General features: G+C 44.2%; 1 protein-coding gene across 7 annotated transcripts in view; it reads left to right on the top strand.

The window, feature by feature from the left end:
• The window catches only part of TPK1 (thiamin pyrophosphokinase 1), a 1,127,731-nt gene that overhangs the window by 575,257 nt on the left and 530,846 nt on the right, over nt 1-21,628 (top strand). For all 7 annotated transcript variants that reach the window (XM_063922440.1, XM_063922443.1, XM_063922447.1 and 4 more), the window contains one exon: nt 11,661-11,807. In XM_063922440.1, the coding sequence (XP_063778510.1) occupies nt 11,661-11,807 (147 nt within the window). The remainder of the gene's footprint in view (nt 1-11,660; nt 11,808-21,628) is intronic.

The following is a 21,628-nucleotide window of genomic DNA, read 5'->3' on the forward strand; positions in this document are numbered from 1 at the left end:
CCCTGGGAAATAAGATCTATGACCCAGGGATCTTGGCATGATATTGTCCAGATGTGACTGAAAATTTTTAGTTGAGCTCCCACCTGCCAGTCTTCCATGCATCGCGGTCCACCGTCATGCTGAAGGCTTTGAGGAAGCAGAGCTTGAGCTCTGTTCCTGTGAACCTGCAGTTGCTGGTTTTCGTGGTTTACCTCTAGCACCTCTGGTGGCTGTAGAAGAACCTCTGGTTTTGCCCTTAAACTTGGCAGTCTGAAGGGACTGTAGATTAGGTCCTGAGTAGGAGAAGGAAGATTAGTGGACTTACCCGCAGTATCTTTGGAGATCCATTTGTCTAGTTCATCTCCAAATAAGGCATCTCATGTGAAGGGTAGACCTTCCACGCCTTTCCTGGAGTCCGTGTCAGCAGTCCACTGGGGTAGCCATAAGCCTCTGCGTGCTGATAGTGCCATAGCAGTGGTGCATGCATTAAGCAATGAAAACCATCTCTCCTCTCTTCACAGGTAAAAACACCATCTTCATGCTTGTATATCTGAGTCTCTCATCTCTCTCTGGCTACACTTTTCACACCCCAAGAAAGTTTGTCTGCAAATGTCTGTGATCCTTCTTCAATGCAAAATCCCCTCTGTTAATTAGCTGATCTTCTGATTGCACACCTCCCCCTTTGCCAGCTGATATACAGTAGTTGGAGCATTTAAGAGCAATATTATCAAGGCCTGCAGTCAGGACTTGGCCTGCTTGCATTTGCGAAGAATGCATTTGTTAAGAATGGGTTTTAAGAATGAAGTTAGAACCGGAGTTTGAACTGGGTTTGGACTACGCTAAAATCTCTCATTAAACTAGTTCCCCAAACACTGCAACTCAGGACCATTATGTGGCCTCTCCTCACCTCTGCCACTACTCACCTCTGCCACCAGGACCAATGCCTACTACTCCTCTGTCCAAGAACATCATGACTGCCCCCAGGACTACCCCTCAAGCTGAGCAGGGAACTGAGGATCGTGCGCATCAGGACCAGACTTTGCTGGGTCAGTTCCATTGGACATTTAGTGTGCACCGCACATTCTCACACCCACCCGCACAGCTCTCATGAGACCAGGACATTTATAATTTTCACAAAATAATGTTAGTACAGTTTTCCTGCAAATGTGTTTTTCTCTTCTCTTTCTTCTTACAGGGTACTTCCACCCCACTGTGTGCTATTCCTGTAATGTGTACCTCCATTGGTTGCACACCCTGCCAGCAGTAACCGACGCATTGCGCCCCACATGGCTGCCTCGGATGGTTCCTCCATGGGCAGGGTGTGCTTCATTTCGATCTGTCCATGCAGGGTATAGCATACTCCTACACACGTGTCAGTTTCCCATACATGCATTTGGCCCTTGTATGGCTCATCTCCCACTGTGTAACCTTCGTAGTGCGCCCAACATGGCTGCCTAATCTGGTGCGCTTGTGGATGGGATGAAAAATACATGGACCTGATGGTTTTATTGAAACCCTACTCTGAACTTAAGGACTCTGCAATCTCCCCATTTTGTGTTCTCTTCTAGAGGTGGACTATTCCACCCTGGGTAATCCTATGCAGTGCGCCTAAGATGGCTGCCGCACCTGGTACCTTGTGTGGGTGGAATACACAGCCCCTGGAGGTTATTACCCAAAATGCCTACACCAATCATGCATTATTGTTTCTGTGTGCTTTTTTTTTTTTCTTTTTTTTTATTGTCTGTGTGGTTTATCTTTTGATGTAATACTTAAATCTTCTGTATTATGTGCACTGTTTGAGTTCTAGTTGGCGCCGCGGATGGCTGCCTCGGTGCTGCTCTGCCAAGCAGCCTTCGTTTTTAGTCTTGCATGTATAATATGTCTAATATGTCGAGTCTATTGTACAGTTGCAATGTGCAGTATCAACTCATACGTGTAATGTTTGTAATGTATGCTACGGTTTTCCCCCTTCTTATGCTATGTATTCCCCCTTCATGTTGCTGCTTGGCAATGCATTGTACCACAAAGAATTCCTAGTGTACGTGAGTACACCTGGCCAATAAAGCTGATTCTGATTCTATTTCTTTTATGGCTTCCACCATAAAATTTGCAGTGTCCTGTATATGTTGCAGGAGTAAAATAATCTCCCTCTGAGGCAAGGTACATAACCCTCAATTAGGTTACCTGACCATTTGGCGATGGCCTTATTAATCCACCCACATGCTATAGTGGATCTCTGGGTCAGCTGTATACAAAGATTTGAGTGTATTCTCAATTCTACGATCAGCCGTGTCTTTTAGGGAGGCTGCACCCAGGACAGGCAATATAATTTTCCGTAACAGCCTGGATACTGATGCATCCACTATCTGTGAATTTTCCCATTTTTTCCTATCCTCAGGAGGAAAGGGAAAAGATGATATCAACCTTTTAGGGATTTGAAGTTTCCTATCAGGATTAACCCACAGTTCTTCAAACAGGGTATTTAGTTCCTTTGACACAGGAAAAGTGGCTGAGGATTTATTTTTTATATTAAAATAAGATACCTCAGTCTCCTCTGTTATCTTATCAGGGATATTTAGAACTTCTCTGATAGCTTCTATGAGAGTCTCTATTCCCTGTGACAGAGTAGCCTCCCCCACCTCTGAGTCCACCTCCCCCTCCTCCATGTCTGACCCCTCATCAGAGTCAGACTGCAGGATATGGGCCAAGGACGTTTTTGCAGACAAATGGTAGGGGACTGAGACGCTGGTTTGGGTACTGAGTGTCTGTTCATAAACTCAGTCATCGATTGTCTTAAGTATTGTGTCTCTGTCTCATTGCGGGACAATTTCGTAGAAATATTGGAAATCATGCCCCTAATGGAATCCAGCCAAGCTGGCTCTTCCCCGCTAGCCTGGGAGGGTGACTGCACTGAGTACACTGCAGTGAACCCCTTGGAGAAGAGGAACACTGTCCCTTACATGAAACACACTCTTTGTCTGACATACTGTGACAGTGACAACACACACAAAGGAACAGGTTACATGCACAATTAACCCACAAAGAGCCCTTCAAGAGAGACACATAGATAGTATGGAGCCAGCACACAGCGCTCTTACTGCTAATGCCAAGCTTAGCCGGGTCGCAGACTAAGTACCCACATTTGGGACTTAGTACACTAGTAAGCACTCCCCCTCTGCTATGACCTCTTGGTACCGCTGAGGTAATCTGGAGGAGCTGCGCGTCCCTGTCAGTCAGCGTCTGTGTCCACTGCAGATGAAAAATTGTGCTGGTGAGATGGATCCGCTCATAGTGAAGCCCTGCCCCTGCAATAGCGCGCCGTCTTCCCGCACTTTTTTTTATACTGGCTGGGGTAATTTTAGTGCCTAAAATGGAGTCAGCCCCTTTTTAAGTCTGTAATGCCAGTCTGGATACTGTGTACACACATAGTGTACTTATGCTCAGTACACTCCCTCAGATGCGGTGCATCTGCACTATGTACTGAGTCTGGAGATCCAGTGGCCCCATGTAGAAGCCATGCGTCTCCGTAACCTCATGCCGCCATAATAGCCGGTGACCCGCTAACCAGGAAGCCGGCTTAATACTCACCATTTTTCTATCTTCTGGATCTGTTAGGGGTGGCGGCGTGCTGCAGGATTGTACACTCGCCGTGGTGGGGCTTGCAAATAGTTCCCTCAGGAGCTAGTGTCCTGTCAGTGGGGAACGGGACCATTAACCATTCAAGAGGTTGGGCCGTCCGCCCCCCCTAAGTCGAGACCTGCCTGAAAATAACAAACATACAAAATAAATGCAGAAAACTCTTCAGGTGCTTCCAGCGACGTGACCGGCTCCTCCGGGTACATTTTCTAAACTGAGTCTGGTAGGAGGGGCATAGAGAGAGGAGCCAGCGCACACTATCAAATTCTTAAAGTGCCCAAGGCTCCTAGTGGACCCGTCTATACCCCATGGTATATCCCCGAGGACGTAAGAGAAATATTACTTCAACTGGACCCTTTCAGACTGCACAGAAACCTAAATTGCTGTGTGCTCATGTGCAATAACCCGGGTTATTGCTGGTGGTCTGAAAGGGGTATAAGTAATGCCAAATGTCTTGCACCATTATGGTGCAAAAATGGTACATGAATGAGGACTTATGTAATTTTATGCAATTGCTGCAGTTCAATAACTGTTAAAAACATGACCACATATTGGGTTCCACATTGGGTAGCTGGTTGTTTTGGAGTTTTGCTTAGCAATCATATGACCGATTATTCACACAGGGGCAGATTTATTAAGCTCGGTGAAGTGATAAAGTGGAAGGTGATAAAGGACCAGGCAATCAGATCCTAACTTCCATGTTACAGGCTGGGTTTGAAAAATGAAAGTTAGGAGCTGACTGGCTGGTCCTTTATCACCTTCCAATTTATCACTTCACCGAGTTTAATAAATCTGCCCCACAGTGTCCTGCGCTGGTTATTGCACTCATGTTTATTTGTTTATTGAGACACAAGAAGTAGCAATGTTGTTATGGGATTTATTGTGTTTGTACACTTACATAATATTAATTCTTACTGTTGAGAGATCATTAATAAGATCAGTAATGCTGCTGTAAGTAACCTTCCTACTATATTTAGTACCATGTACCAGCCCAGTGTTTTGTTTTTTTCCTATGAAAAAAGATACCATTATAGACAGGCAAAAAGTGAGAATTAAGGACTCACAATAGGGAGGCTTAAATAACTAAATAGCACATGCGCAAATTAATCCCGGTATTGGAGGCTTCAATCCCGGGATTGAAATCCTGGCAATTTTGGGCCAACATCCTGGGATCCCGCCAATCCCAATTCCGTGATTTTCCTCCTCCCTCCACATTCTGTGGCCAAGTAAATGCCTCCTCGTTAGAACGGAACAGTTTCATATGCAGTGATAATAATTTCCTGTAATGTCAGATTACATGTCGCTCAAAGAGGGTTAAGTCACGTGTGGGAGCAAGCTTGATAGAAAACCATATTCTAAAGGACTTTCTTATATTGAGTATCGTAAATGGTTTGAAAAAGCAATGTGAAATGTATGTGGAGTTCTTTTCAATAAGATCATTTAAACTAGCATGACAACCTATTTCTCTGCTTTGACCCATCAGGAAACACATTTTGATGTGATTCATTAGCCATACTGTATATTGAAATTTGATATAACTTAGCATTGGAGATCCCAACAGGATATTTTATACAGCCTGTCAAGAAGCAGGCACATTCTTTGTTTTTTTCCTTTCACACGTTATTGCAAAAAAGTTCTATTCGCCAACCATTTGTTGTACTTCTCTCCATTCACTAGTTATATTTAACTTTTTTTATGTAACTCTCTATTATTGCTTTCACCCTCTTGTCTTACTATAAAAAAGCGTCAAAATGATAATTCAGTGTTCATATCCAGGCATGAATCATCACTTCTGTCTAGCCCTCCCAGTTTGCTTATATTATATGTAAGCAAGCAGAACATGCATCAGCGTGGCTTCATTCTAATATCAGAACTCTTATAACAATTAATATTAAGCAGTCTGTGCTAGTTTTATTTTGCATTCTGCTACAATTTTTTTATGGTCCTCATACTGTATTGGCCAGTGTATATTATGAAGTATAGATTTAGAATATAATTTGGCTTTTAGAGAGTAAAATGGTCATACCTTTAGAATGTTGTAGTGTTCCTTTTCTAACAGTTGAATTATGCCGAATAATGAAAACGGAATTATGACCAATGTGTTGCTAACACTGGCTCTGGAGACCCGTTGGGCTTGCCCAAGAACAGTAAGCCTACCAGCAGGGAGTCCTTGTCAGTCTTATGGACATAACGTACCTTTTAATTTTTTCTAATACTTTACTACTAAATTCCGTAGATATGTTGTTCTATCTGCTCAATATGCATTGTCACCCCATAACTTGATGTGCAAGTTGGGAAGCTATTGACCAGTGTTAGAAGCAACTCCAGTGGGTCTAAGTTCCTGGTTAGCTCCTTAGCAATCCGCTGCTCTGGCGATAGTTGAGAGTGCTATTGCCCATGTAAATAAACCAGAAACCTGTAGTCTCCGCTGGGTCTGTGAATAGCTGCAAAGCATGATTGGTTATCCCTGTATTATGTAATATGTGTGCACTGTTGAATACCCCCAGACCATATAGGTCTTCTCTCAGCTCTCTGCTGATATACTGTATGCATCATGTGATGTCTAATCTTAATGCTTGCCTCCTCTATCCACCCCCATTGTAATTACCTGGTAAGCAAAATTCAACAATCTTAGCAAATACATTTGTATATCTGTATGCAACTGAGTCTGTATATGAAGCAGGACGGGACTTGGCATGGAAAAAAGCCACGACCACTGCATCATAGCACTTCGTATATATATTTGGAGTCTCAGTCGCACACAGTTATACTGTACAAGTGTTGCATATCAAATTAATCAGAAAAGTCTCCCTATGTGTCCTAGTTGCATCACATTGTGACTAAGACACATTTCGGGTAAAAAAAGATACTTGGCACAGGTAGAGTCGCATAAAACCTGCTAGCTCACTCACGCTAGGCATCTCGCGAAGCATGGCATCTTGAGGCTAGATGTATGAGAACACATCTGTAGTGTAAAGTTCTTCACTCCACTCTGCATGCCAACAATCATCCGAAGGTTTGCTACAGTACCTTCTCCGTGCATTCTGATTTATGTATGTCAGTATCCTTGCCAAGGTAAGATATGACAAGTGGTTTTATCTGTATAGATGAATATACTTAGTCCCCCATGCATGTGCTCTAGCTCCCCCAACAAGCCACCACATTGGACCAACTGCATTAATCCTATTTGGACTCGGTATATGCCTCCGCACACAATTGTAGAAATAAGTTGAAGAGCTTAAAGTGCCCTCGGGGAAATATAGTCATGGAAAGCACAGAGTCCAGGTCAGCAGTATGATTCAGCATCAACTCTTTGATAACTAAGTGTTTGGAGAACTAGCGATCTGGACTACAATTGCAAACCCTTCCCTAAATCAAAAGCTACTCAGCTTCTGACCACTTTGAATACTTTGCCTTCCACAGTAGCATTTTGCCCAGTTTCGCCAGTCTACTTGCCCTTTCTAGGCATGTCAACTCTGGATAGTATGATGCTTATCTTCTCTCCATCATGCTCTCTTATGCGGAATGATTTCTTCTACAGAATGTACAAACATGCCTAAACCTACACTATAATTTTGCACATTGCAATGAATTAAAGGCCCAGCACTTAAGTGTCTCATGTTTGGTAAGTCAGGCCTCACTGCCCCAGCTTTGCTATGCCCCTCCTTTTCATTGCAATTCTGCCTTGAAATTTTAACCAAAAGTCTACCTTACCCACATGTCACTTGGCTTCTGTCTCGGCAACTTCAGCCTAAAGTCTGTCCGTCCCCCAAACTGAGTGTATAAACTAAGTAACCTTTAACATACTCTTCGCTATCATAAGCTTATACATACAGTAGCATTCAGTGTGCCAAGCATCCACTTTGCCGGTTATCACTGTTCCCATTTGCCACCGTGTTCTTTCTGGCTTGTTTTGGTAAATGAGCCACTACTGTGCCCAAGTTGCAACTTAGTTCTCCTCTGTTTTTTCCCTTAATCAATATTAGCTATCCCTTATTAAGCTAGGTGTCCTCCCACATATTAGGATGGTAATCTGAAAATGAAAACATACCAATGAAGCACTGTTACCTCATCACAATGCTATGTACCTCTTTATTTTGTTATACAGTATATGGTTTACATTAAATACATAAGCCCTCCTATTTTCAGCCAATTGTCAATGAATCATAAAAAACATACATGGATTATTCATTTTAAAATGTAATTACTTCCTAAAGTGTTGTAAGCGTAACATCGCTCTGATTTTCAGTTATGACTAGAAAAAGAAACCAACATGTCATGGGAATAATCATTACACTGAACAGCCATTGGGCGCAACACTATGAAACTCCACCCACTTCTAAGGTGGAAGTGCAGTGTTAATACTGACAGAGTAATGTACCTACTTGAAAGATTCTTAAAATCTAAAAAAGTTTATAGTCTAACTATACAACACAGCAGTACATCAATTGAACTACAGATTCAATCTGCCTACCATTGCTGAGTGAATGTTTTTTTTGCTCTCAGAAAAACTGGTTTGCTATTTCATGTTTTTAAAAATGTCTGTAATTCTGTTTTAAACCTCAAATATATTCTATGCAAAATGCTAAAATACAATAATAGATCCACCTCAGTTTAACTGCAGATGCATTACTCTATGTTATTAACTGATAATAACAGGAATTACCAGTATAACTACCCTTATTACATAAGGCTCTAAAACTATAATATTGCACACTGTGAAAGATTATTATGTTGTAGCAGCAAAAAGCTTCTGTAGAGATTTGTTCATTTTTCTAAGCAGCAGTGTAGTAAATATGTTAAATCTGTGTTTTTTTATTTTATATTTAAGTTAAAGCTAATGTCATTTGAAAAGTAAAGTCTACAGATGTAATTACAAAAATGCACAAACATTTCTATAGAATCAAAACTAAGGGTGTGTACACACGGTGAGATATTTTCTTTCGATTTTGACTATATAGTCAAAATCGCAAGAAAAGTTAGTGCAGATCGCAAGGTGAAAATCACCTTGTGATCCCGATTCGAACCCGATGTGCGGTCCCGCCAGGTCGGCATCGCAAGAAAAGATAGACTGTGCAGGCAAGTCAATCCTTGCTAGATCGGTGTATTATCTAGTTCATCTCACATGTCAATGACATCTCACATAAGCCAAAATCTCATATAAGCCAAAATTGTAAGCACACATAGTACATATCTCAAGAAAAGTTAGTAAAAATCTGTGCTATCTGGGCTCCAGGGAGTTCAAGGGAAATCGCAAGTGAAAATCGGGCATAGCAAGGATCTCACCATGTGTACACACCCTAAGATATTCTTGACGGCTTATTATCTAGCCCAAACAGAGTAAAATAGGGCTGTTCAATAGTCCATCCATAGGCCATATTTATCCCTTCAAGTATTTTCTGTGGCCACAACTTCCTTCAAACTGAATTGAATTTTTCAAAACTATTCTACAAAACGTTTGTTTGGAAAATTGTTTACATTTCACTAGTGGATTTTGTTAATAAGCATTCCCATTCCTCTCCCAGCTATACCACACAGCCAGGTCTATTGAGACCTTGACAAGGCCTGGGTATTGTCGAAAAGGCCTGGGTATTGTATGGACATAAAAGTAAATGGGAGGCAAGGCCATGCCTCATAAAAAAAAAAGGAACCCATAATGTAAAGTACATGCATTTGTCCCCATCAGCAACTGTCCCAGGCCCCTCCAACAGCCCCAGATTAACAGTCTCCACTCCCCCCTCTCCCCCCCCTCTGTGAGCCCTTACACACAGCAGAAGGAATTGGCATTCTCATTCCAGCTGTATTCATAGACTATTAATTCTGCAATTTGTATTTACGAATATGTGCAGCATGTTAAAGAAAAGCAGAGCTATTTGGCTTCTGCAAAACAGCCAAATTTAGTTATTTTACCTTATTTACTTATCCCTGTACCGTATGAACTCATTATAGATATTTTGGACTTGGTCAGAGGACTTATTATGTTCATTTTTCAAAACTGGTTTCTCTCAGAAGTGCAGGAGCTGATGTGGATTGAATAACATGAACAGAAGCATTACATCCTTAACAGCAGCACATGATATTTCAGGAAATGAGTGTACTGTTCCAGTATTGTGAAAGTAATAGCTGCTGATGTGTGGCTTGCCTGGTTCTGACAGGAATGAAGTATTCAGTATGTGGAACCAAGCTGGTCAAATGAATAGGGTATCCCAGGGGGGTATGGGGGTCTAAGTCGACCTGGAAAAGGTAGACAGTGACTAGGTCTACCCCAAAAGTTCGACAGGCACAAGGTGAACATAGGAAAAGGTCGACACAGGAAAATGTCGATATGAGATTTTTATTTTATTTTTGGTGTTGTTTACTCTGTAAAGTGACCGGGAACTCCAATTAGTGCATCGCGTCCCCTCACATGGAGTGCTTCGGACTCCTGGATATTTGCTGCACTGCTGCCTTACTGCTGCTGATCATCTTCTGCTAAAGAGACAACCGTTGTCATATATACAGGGTAAGGATATGGACCCCTGCACTTGTTTTTCCAGTGGTCCGAAAGTGTTTTTATACCAATAGTATGTCCATAAATTAATGTACTGTCTGGGTTTATTGGAGATGTGAATGTTTTCTGAGGTGTCTAATACCCCTTTCACACCGCACAAATAACCCAGTATCAACGCAGTATATTTCCGGATCAATGCGGGTCGCTGTGTGGTGTAAAAGTCCTGAATTCCCAGGTCGCCTAACCCAGTATTTCATCCCGGGAATAAAGAAGCGTTATTCCCGGGTTATCACCAGGTCAGGTGCAGTGTGAATGGTTTACTGGGTTCATGCGACCTGGGACCCATTCACAGTACAGGCAGATGTGGCGTGGGGATGATATCATCTCCCAGCGATGTCCCCGCCTCTGATGCTGCCACTATCCCTGCCCCCAATCCCACCTACGTCCCCACCCCCTATGGCAACCCAACCCGGCATATTGCCCAACTAATCTCTACTGTGTCCATTTTGCCAGTGATCTCTACTGCAGCACCAACACGGGACTCTGGAAAGGTAAGTAATTAAACATGGGTGCAGGGGGGTGTGGTGTGGCCCCCCATGTGTACCACACACTGCACCCATTATTAATATGCCAATAACTGTAGTGAATACAGTACACCATAGTTCTGGAAATGCTGTGTAACATAAATTAACATACTGTATCTATATGTAACCCCAGTTATGGACATTTTTTGACTTGTATGGAGGCTGGTGTGGTGTGGAGTCCAGCTGCCACTGAAGGGGCAACATTCAACAATTTAGAGGTGCCAAAATTAAATTATATTGTGGCCTCCCAACCTGAAAATGTTGTGGTACCCCTTATGAGGACACATCTGTAAATGAGTCATGTCCTGAGTAGCATGGGCCACCTACTGTGGCCATATCCTACAGGCTTTGTACTGCCAGGCATGACATTACAGTAGAGGTGGGGAAATTTAAGATTGGTGGCAAGCTGATGTGGGGATGTTTCCTCCCCTGTATCCTTTTAAACCACTTATTCACCACTTATGCACGGAAGCAAGAACCCTCTCCTGGTAGACCCTCAGGCAATATCTAGAAACAGACATAAAAAAAAAGTAATTACATTGGCCATATAGTACCCCACAGTCTTTATTATAGGTAGTCAGGATATTCATTGGACATGTAGCTCCTTTTAAACTGAGAAACAGAAAAACAGGCGGTTAAAAGTAAACTCTCTGGGTTACTACCCTAGGGTGAGCCGAGCTGCAGGGTTAGTAATAAATCAAGCCCTCCCAGTTCATCTATCTATCTATCTATCTATCTATCTATCTATCTATCTATCTATCTATCTATCTATCTATCTATCTATCTATCTATTGTATGTGTTTTGTATGATATCCAGCATATTGTATAGGGTTTTATTATTTATTATGGTAATACGTATACTATGCAGATTTCAAGATGTAATCAAATGTTATTTTTATTTTTTCACACGTGTTGTTTTGTATAACATTTGTTCTGACTAGATCTTTCATTATTTTATATTCCTGCTTAAGGTGGACGTCATTGTGGTATTGGGAGGACTTGGGGGACGCTTTGACCAGACTATGGCTTCAGTGGAAACACTTTATCATGCTGTCAAAATCACCTCTATCCCAATAATAGTGATTCAAGATTCATCTCTGATCTATCTGCTGCAGCCTGTGAGTACAAAACTGTCAGTTTGCCTGACAGTCATTGCTATAAGTGTATTTGGCAAGCAGTAGGGCTGTGATAAGTGTATATGACAGTTGTGTCTTTTTCCTATCATAGAAAATGCCAACAATTTTATGGTAATACAGGTTGAGTATCCCTTATCCAAAATGCTTGGGACCAGAGGTATTTTGGATATGGGATTTTTCCATATTTTGGAATAATTGCATACCATAATGAGATATCATGGCGATGGGACCCAAGTCTAAGCACAGAATGTATTTATGTTTCATATACACCTTATACACACAGCCTGAAGGTCATTTTAGCCAATATTTTTTATAACTTTGTACATTAAACAAAGTGTGTCTACATTCACACAATTCATTTATGTTTCATATACACCTTATACACACAGCCAGAAGGTCATTTAATACAATATTTTTAATAACTTTCTGTATTAAACAAAGTTTGTGTACATTGAGTCATCAAAAAACAAAGGTTTCACTATCTCACTCTCACTCAAAAAAGTCCGTATTTCGGAATATTCCGTATTTTGGAATATTTGGATATGGGATACTCAACCTGTAGTTAAAAAGCATGTCCTGCAATAGTATGCACACATATTTTAATTGATTATGAGAGCAGTAAAAATATGACGATAGAGCAGATTGTAATAATTGTATAGATAGCAATTATTTTCGATCTTCAGAATATTAATAATATTTTTTTTATGATAACTAGAGGCTGAGTTAAGCTGGGTGAACACCTATTCGATCCCCAGCTGATTGGGTTACACACTACCGAACAGCCAAGCAGTGTGTATGCAGCCGTGACCTCATATGAGGTGTGGCAGCAGTGAGGGTAGGCGGCTCCTCTATGGTGTGCCGGAGGTCACATGTGCAGCTCATGAGATGCGACCATTGCAGGAGCGTTATAAGCCATTTACCGGCTATCACTCTTGCATCTGCACTGAATACACACCTATACAATCAATGCCTGTTCACCCCATATCGGGAGAATGGTCCGGCGATTGTATAGGTGTGTACCCAACTTTAATCAATTAGCTTTTCTTTAACGTCCTAAGTGGATGCTGGGGACTCCGTAAGGACCATGGGGAATAGCGGCACCGCAGGAGACTGGGCACATCTAAAGAAAGCTTTAGGACTATCTGGTGTGCACTGGCTCCTCCCCCTATGACCCTCCTCCAAGCCTCAGTTAGATCTCTGTGCCCGAACGAGAAGGGTGCACACTAGGGGCTCTCCTGAGCTTCTTAGTGAAAGTTTTAGTTTAGGTTTTTTATTTTCAGTGAGACCTGCTGGCAACAGGCTCACTGCATCGAGGGACTAAGGGGAGAAGAAGCGAACTCACCTGCGTGCAGAGTGGATTGGGCTTCTTAGGCTACTGGACATTAGCTCCAGAGGGACGATCACAGGCCCAGCTTGGATGGGTCCCAGAGCCGCGCCGCCGGCCCCCTTACAGAGCCAGAAGGCAGAAGAGGTCCGGAAAATCGGCGGCAGAAGACGTCCTGTCTTCAACAAGGTAGCGCACAGCACTGCAGCTGTGCGCCATTGCTCTCAGCACACTTCACACTTCGGTCACTGAGGGTGCAGGGCGCTGGGGGGGGGCGCCCTGAGACGCAATAAAAACACCTTGGATGGCAAAAAATGCATCACATATAGCTCCTGGGCTATATGGATGCATTTAACCCCTGCCAGAATCCATAAAAAAGCAGGAGAAAAGTCAGCGAAAAAGGGGCGGAGCCTATCTCCTCAGCACACTGGCGCCATTTTCCCTCACAGCTCCGTTGGAGGGAAGCTCCCTGGCTCTCCCCTGCAGTCACTACACTACAGAAAGGGTTAAAAAAGAGAGGGGGGCACTAATTAGGCGCAGTATTAACTATACAGCAGCTATAAGGAAAAACACTTATATAAGGTTATCCCTGTATATATATAGCGCTCTGGTGTGTGCTGGCAAACTCTCCCTCTGTCTCCCCAAAGGGCTAGTGGGGTCCTGTCCTCTATCAGAGCATTCCCTGTGTGTGTGCTGTATGTCGGTACTTTTGTGTCGACATGTATGAGGAGAAAAATGATGTGGAGATGGAGCAGATTGCCTGTAATAGTGATGTCACCCCCTAGGGGGTCGACACCTGAGTGGATGAACTGTTGGAAGGAATTACGTGACAGTGTCAGCTCTGTATAAAAGACAGTGGTTGACATGAGACAGCCGGCTACTCAGCTTGTGCCTGTCCAGACGTCTCATAGGCCGTCAGGGGCTCTAAAGCGCCCGTTACCTCAGATGGCAGATATAGACGCCGACACGGATACTGACTCCAGTGTCGACGGTGAAGAGACGAATGTGACTTCCAGTAGGGCCACACGTTACATGATTGAGGCAATGAAAACTGTTTTACACATTTCTGATAATACGAGTACCACCAAAAAAGGGGTATTATGTTCGGTGAGGAAAAACTACCTGTAGTTTTCCTGAATCTGAGAAATTAAATGAGGTGTGTGATGATGCGTGGGTTTCCCCCGATAACAACTGATAATTTCTAAAATGTTATTGGCATTATATCCTTTCCCGCCAGAGGTTAGGGTGCGTTGGGAAACACCCCCTAGGGTGGATAAAGCGCTCACACGCTTGTAAGGGCTCTACCTTCGCCTGAGATGGCCGCCCTTAAGGATCCTGCTGATAGAAAGCAGGAGGGTATCCTAAAAGGTATTTACACACATACTGGTGTTATACTGCGACCAGCAATCGCCTCAGCCTGGATGTGCAGTGCTGGGTTGGCGTGGTCGGATTCCCTGACTGAAAATATTGATACCCTAGATAGGGACAGTATATTTTTGCCTATAGAGCATTTAAAAGATGCATTTCTATATATGCGTGATGCACAGCGGAATATTTGCCGACTGGCATCAAGTCTAAGCGCGTTGTCCATTTCTACCAGTAGAGGGTTATGGACACGTCAGTGGTCAGGTGATGCGTATTCCAAACGGCATTTGGAAGTATTGCTTTATTAAGGGAGGAGTTATTTGGGGTCGGTCTTTCAAACCTGGTGGCCACGGCAACAGCTGGGAATTCCACGTTTGTACCCCAGGTCGCCTCTCAACATGAGAAGACGCCGTATTATTAGGCGCAGTCTTTTCGTGGACAAGCGGGCAAAAGGTTCCTCATTTCTGCCCCGTGACAGAGGGAGAGGAAAAAGGCTGCAGAAATCAGCCAGTTCCCAGGAACAGAAACCCTCTCCCGCCTCTGCCAAGCCCTCAGTATACGCTGGGGCTTTACAAGCAGAATCAGGCACGGTGGGGGGCCCGTCTCAATGAATTTCAGCGCGCAGTGGGCTCACTCGCAAGTAGACCCCTGGATCCTTCAGGTGATATCTCAGGGGTACAAATTAGAATTCGAGACGTCTCCCCCTCGCCGTTTCCTAAAGTCGGCTTTACCGATGTCTCCTTCTGACAGGGAGACAGTTTTGGAAGCCATTCACAAGCTGTATTCCCAGCAGGTGATAATCAAGATACCCCTCCTGCAACAGGGAACGGGGTATTATTCCACACTGTTGTGGTACCGAAGCCGGACGGCTCGGTGAGACCGATTCTAAATCTAAAATCTTTGAACACTTACGTACAGAGGTTCAAATTCAAGATTGAGTCACTCAGAGCAGTGATTGCGAACCTGGAAGAAGGGGACTACATGATGTCTCGGGACATCAAGGATGCTTACCTTCATGTCAAAATTTACCCTTCTCACCAAGGGTACCTCAGGTTTATGGTACAGAACTGTCACTATCAGTTCAGACGCTGCCGTATGGATGGTACACGGCACCCCGGGTCTTTACCAAGGTAATGGCCGAAATGATGATATTCCTTCGAAGGAAGTGAATTTTAGTTATCCCTTACTTGGACAATTCCCTGATAAGGGTAAGATCCAGGGAACAGTTGGAGGTCGGTGTAGCACTATCTCAGGTAGTGTGGCGGCAGCACGATTGGATTCTCAATATTCCAAAATCGCACCTGGTTCCGACGACGTGTCTTCTGTTCCTAGGGATGATCCTGGACACAGTCCAGAAAAAGGTGTTTCTCCCGGAGGAGAAAGCCAGGGAGTTATCCGAGCTAGTCAGGAACCTCCTAAAACCGAGCCAAGTCTCAGTGCATCAATGCACAAGGGTTCTGGGTAAAATGGTGGCTTCCTACGAAGCAATCCCATTCGGCAGATTCCACACAAGAACTTTCCAGTGGGACCTGCTGGACAAATGGTCCGGGTCGCATCTTCAGATGCATCAGCGGATAACCCTGTCACCAAGGACAAGGGTGTCCCTCCTGTGGTGGTTGCAGAGTGCTCATCTTCTAGAGGGCCGCAGATTAGGCATTCAGGACTGGGTCCTGGTGACCACGGATGCCAGCCTGCGAGGCTGGGGAGCAGTCACACAGGGAAGGAATATCCAGGGCTTATGGTCAAGCCTGGAGACATCACTTCACATAAATATCCTGAAGCTAAGGGACATTTACAATGCTCTAAGCTAAGCAAGACCTCTGCTACAAGGTCAGCCGGTGTTGATCCAGTCGGACAACATCACGGCAGTCACCCACGTAAACAGACAGGGTGGCACAAGAAGCAGGAGGGCAATGGCAGAAGCTGCAAGGATTCTTCGCTGGGCGGAAAATCATGTGATAGCACTGTCAGCAGTATTCATTCCGGGAGTGGACAACTGGGAAGCAGACTTCCTCAGCACGACCTCCACCCGGGAGAGTGGGGACTTCACCCAGAAGTCTTCCACATGATTAAAAACTCGACAGGTATTGCGCCAGGTCCAGGGACCCTCAGGCAATAAGCTGTAGACGCTCTGGTAACACCGTGGGTGTACCAGTCAGGGTATGTGTTCCCTCCTCTGCCTCTCATACCCAAGGTACTGAGATTGATAAGATGGAGAGGAGTAAGCACTATATTCGTGGTTCCGGATTGGCCAAGAAGGACTTGGTAACCGGAACTTCAAGAGATGCTCACAGAGGATCCGTGGCCTCTACCTCTAAGAAGGGACCTGCTCCAGCAAGGACCCCTGTCTGTTCCAAGACTTACCGCGGCTGCGTTTGACGGCATGGCGGTTGAACGCCGGATCCTGAAGGAAAAAAGGCATTCCGGATGAAGTCATCCCTATCCTGATCAAAGCCAGGAAGGATGTAACCGCAAAAACATTATCACCGCAATTGGCGAAAATATGTTGCGTGGTGCGAGGCCAGTAAGGCCCGACGGAGGAAATTCAACTGGGTTGATTCCTACAGTGTCTATGGGCCTGAAATTGGGGTCCATTAAGGTTCAAATTTCGGCCCTGTCAATTTTCTTCCAAAAAGAACTAGCTTCAGTCCCTGAAGTTCAGACGTTTGTAAAAGGGGTACTGCATATACAGCCTCCTTTTGTGCCTCCAGTGGCACTTTGGGATCTCAATGTAGTTTTGGGTTCCAAAAGTCACATTGGTTTGAACCACTTAAATCTGTGGAGTTAAAATATCTCACATGGAAAGTGGTCATGCTGTTGGCCCTGGCCTGGGCCAGGCGCGTGTCAGAATTGGCGGCTTTATCCTGAAAAAGCCCTTATCTGATTTTCCATTCGGACAGGGCGGAATTGAGGACTCGTCCTCAGTTTCTCCCCAAGGTGGTTTCAGCGTTTCACCTGAACCAACCTATTGGTGGTGCCTGCGGCTACTAGGGACTTGGAGGCCTCCAAGTTGCTAGACGTTGTCAGTGCCCTGAAAATATATGTTTCCAGGACGGCTGGAGTCAGGAAATCTGACTCGCTGTTTATCCTGTATGCACCCAACAAGCTGGGTGCTCCTGCTTCTAAGCAGACTATTGCTCGTTGGATTTGTAGTACAATTCAGCTTGCACATTCTGTGGCAGGCCTGCCACAGCCAAAAATCTGTAAATGCCCACTCCACAAGGAAGGTGGGCTCATCTTGGGCGGCTGCCCGAGGGGTCTGGGCTTTACAACTTTGCCGAGCAGCTACTTGGTCAGGAGCAAATACGTTTGTAAAATTCTACAAAATTGATATCCTGGCTGAGGAGGACCTGGAGTTCTCTCATTTGGTGCTGCAGAGTCATCCGCACTCTCCCGCCCGTTTGGGAGCTTTGGTATAATCCCCATGGTCCTTACGGAGTCCCCAGCATCCACTTAGGACGTTAGAGAAAATAAGAATTTACTTACCGATAATTCTATTTCTCATAGTCCGTAGTGGATGCTGGGCGCCCATCCCAAGTGCGGATTGTCTGCAATACTTGTACATAGTTATTGTTACAAAAATGGGGTTATTATTGTTGTGAGCCATCTTTCAGAGGCTTCTCTGTTATCATGCTGTTAACTGGGTTCAGATCACAGGTTATACGGTGTGATTGGTGTGGCTGGTATGAGTCTTACCCGGGATTCAAAATCCTTCCTTATTGTGTACGCTCGTCCGGGCACAGTATCCTAACTGAGGCTTGGAGGAGGGTCATAGGGGGAGGAGCCAGTGCACACCAGATAGTCCTAAAGCTTTCTTTAGATGTGCCCAGTCTCCTGCGGAGCCGCTATTCCCCATGGTCCTTACGGAGTCCCCAGCATCCACTACGGACTATGAGAAATAGAATTATCGGTAAGTAAATTCTTATTTTAAGTTTGCTCTTTTATTGATCCACAAATGTAGTTATAGCATATTCAAGGAGGGGATGCACTTAATATCCTGAAAGACGGGATCCCAGCGGTCGATATACCGATGCTGAAATCCTGAGGAGCGCCAGAAGCCTGACATCTAAATCCTGATGGAGGTCGGGATCCTGGCGTCAAAATACCGACAGACAGAATCCCGATCGTTCTTCTAGCGGGACACCGGGTGGGGTTAGGTTTAGCCATTAGAAGGGTGGTTAGGGTGCAGGGACTGGAAAGGTGTGCTTATGTACTGGGGAGGGAGGGTTAGGTTTAGACTTTTAGAAGGGGAGGTTAGGGTTGGGCACCAAGCGGGGAGGTTTAGGTTTAGGCAGCGGGGAAGGGAGGGTTAGGGTACTTTCCACGGAGCTGTTGGGATTCTGACCGCCGTCATCACGTCTACCAGGATATCATACTGAACCCTCAGGGAGGATACATAAACTTAATAATTGACTGTATGTACAATTCCTCTTATTTCTCAGCTTCCCCTCTATTAACAAAGTACCTCCATATATTAGGAAATACCAAAATGTATCTTTGATGAAACTGTATGCCAGCTAAAGTGCAGGAATTTTACCTGAATTTAGCACCCATGGTTTATCTAGACATGACACTCTTACATAGACGTCTGTGAGTGGGTGAGGCTGATATCAAACACAGAGGTAACAAGCTCCATATTGGTAGGTCTCACATTTTTTTAATACTCAAATATTTTATTTTTCTCAGCGTGTGATAGTCACAAACAATCTTTCTCAACCTGAAGTCTAAACTTAAAATTGTAAAAGACTTGGCAGACTGTCATTGAAAACCTCACATAGTTTACTAAAAAAAAAGAAGCAAAAAAACCCCAAAAAGCTAGTTTTTGAAAATAATATATATGAAAGACTGCGTATAATGGACCTGAATAATATGCATGAACTAACTATACTATACATAACTAATTATGAAATAAACATGCTTTCTTACACTGTTCTGCAGCAGGTTGGCTTGTGAGAGGGCATATGTTTCAACAGCTAAACAAGCAGGAAGTGACTAACAACTAATCACACTTGTTATGTAGAAATCCACATCATAGATTGATTGATTTATCTGGTGGGTCAGAACAGAAATGCTACATAAATTCAGTTTCAGCTTTTTGTCCTAATTATAATCTCAGCTGAACATTGTCCTAAAGCAGAGGTTCTCAATCGCATTCCTCAAGGCACCCCCAATGGCCCAGGTTTTAAGTTTATCCATGCTTGTCCTCAGGTGACTTAATTAGCACCTCAAGTGAATTTGATTTAACCACCTGTGCTGAGCCATGGATATTACAAAAATGTGACCTGTTGGGGTGCCTTGAGCACCACGTTTAAGAACCTATGTCCTAAAGATATGGGAAATTGCAGCGGTCTGTAGTGAATTCATTTTTTGCACACTTGAAGTTGAATAACATTCAGGGACAGGGGTACCAATAGGAGCAAGTAAGCAGTTACTTATGGCACCAGGGTGTAGGGGGTGCTAGTACACTGAATGAGTGACATTATGTCACAGCCAAAGTATAGAAGATGCAATCCCCTGCTTCTTACCTAGGTAGGAGGGTGGTTGGGATGATCCATCAAAGTGGATTCAACAATTCATTAACTAAATGTAAAAAAGGCATAAAGGCATGGTCTTAGATGTAGAACTAGACAGGTTAATGCAAAAGTTCTGTACTCATGTTCTGAATGCATAATTCAATGCCAGTAAAACAGCAACACTTTTGGAAATATGAACAAAATAGGTTGAAGAATTGTTGTCTGCTAAGGTTTTACTCCATAAACTCGGGTGAAGAATCTTAATCCACACTGTAGTATTATTATCTGAAAATGTACTGTATGTATTCTCTATTATAAATTATAAATGAGATGTGTTGCACCTATCAGGATTACGCAAGATGTTGTGTATATAAACACATCTAGCATATATGTGCAACATATCACTGTTAGGATACGGTGCACTCTGTACCTGTCTCCTTCTATGTACCAGTCTATAAGTGCATCCCCTAGTGTTAGACCTCTAGTGCCAGGTGTCACTCGGAGGCGGAGTCATATGATGTAAGTTCCTGTTCCTCCATCTCTCAGAGAGAGTGAGGAGAGTGCGACACACACAGACTGAGAGACAGAGTCCTTGTGTACAAGTGTGCAAGACTGGGAGCAGATCACAGTTACAGAGACTCACAGTGATCCAGTGCATGCATCATCTTCTCTACAGTGGGAGTAATATTGCATGGCTGTGCAGTCCTCCATGCTTCACCACCACAGACATCTCCTGATAAGTACCACTACCTAATGCTCAGTGCCAGATTAAGGTCCTAATGGACCGGGAGATAAAATTTCTGAAGGGACTATGATGTGCCACTGTAGGGGGCGTGACCAGCATGGTCGGTGTGTGGTTACTGATACAGGGATGTGATGAGTGCTGTATGTATGTATGTATGTATGTGTATATATATATATATATATATATATATATATATATTTATTTCTCTGACGTCCTAGTGGATGCTGGGAACTCCGAAAGGACCATGGGGAATAGCGGCTCCGCAGGAGACTGGGCACAACTAAAGAAAGCTTTTAGGTCACCTGGTGTACACTGGCTCCTCCCACTATGACCCTCCTCCAAGCCTCAGTTAGATTTTGTGCCCGGCCGAGGTTGGATGCACACTAGGGGCTCTCCTGAGCTTCTAAAAAGAAAGTATATAATTAGGTTTTTTATTTTACAGTGAGACCTGCTGGCAACAGGCTCACTGCAGCGAGGGACTAAGGGGAGAAGAAGCGAACCTACCTGCTTGCAGCTAGCTTGGGCTTCTTAAGCTACTGGACACCATTAGCTCCAGAGGGATCGACCGCATGGAACTGGCCTTGGTGTTCGGTCCCGGAACCGCGCCGCTGTCCCCCTTACAGAGCCAGAAGCAAGAAGAGGTCCGGAAAATCGGCGTCAGAAGACATCAGTCTTCACCAAGGTAGCGCACAGCACTGCAGCTGTGCCCCATTGCTCCTCATACACACTTCACACTCCGGTCACTGAGGGTGCAGGGCGCTAGGGGGGGGGCGCCCTGAGCAGCAATAAAAACACCTTGGCTGGCAAAAATACCACAATATATAGCCCCAGAGGCTATATATGTGATAATTACCCC

Source organism: Pseudophryne corroboree, chromosome 5 (genome assembly GCF_028390025.1).
Source record: "Pseudophryne corroboree isolate aPseCor3 chromosome 5, aPseCor3.hap2, whole genome shotgun sequence".
NCBI lineage: Eukaryota > Metazoa > Chordata > Amphibia > Anura > Myobatrachidae > Pseudophryne > Pseudophryne corroboree.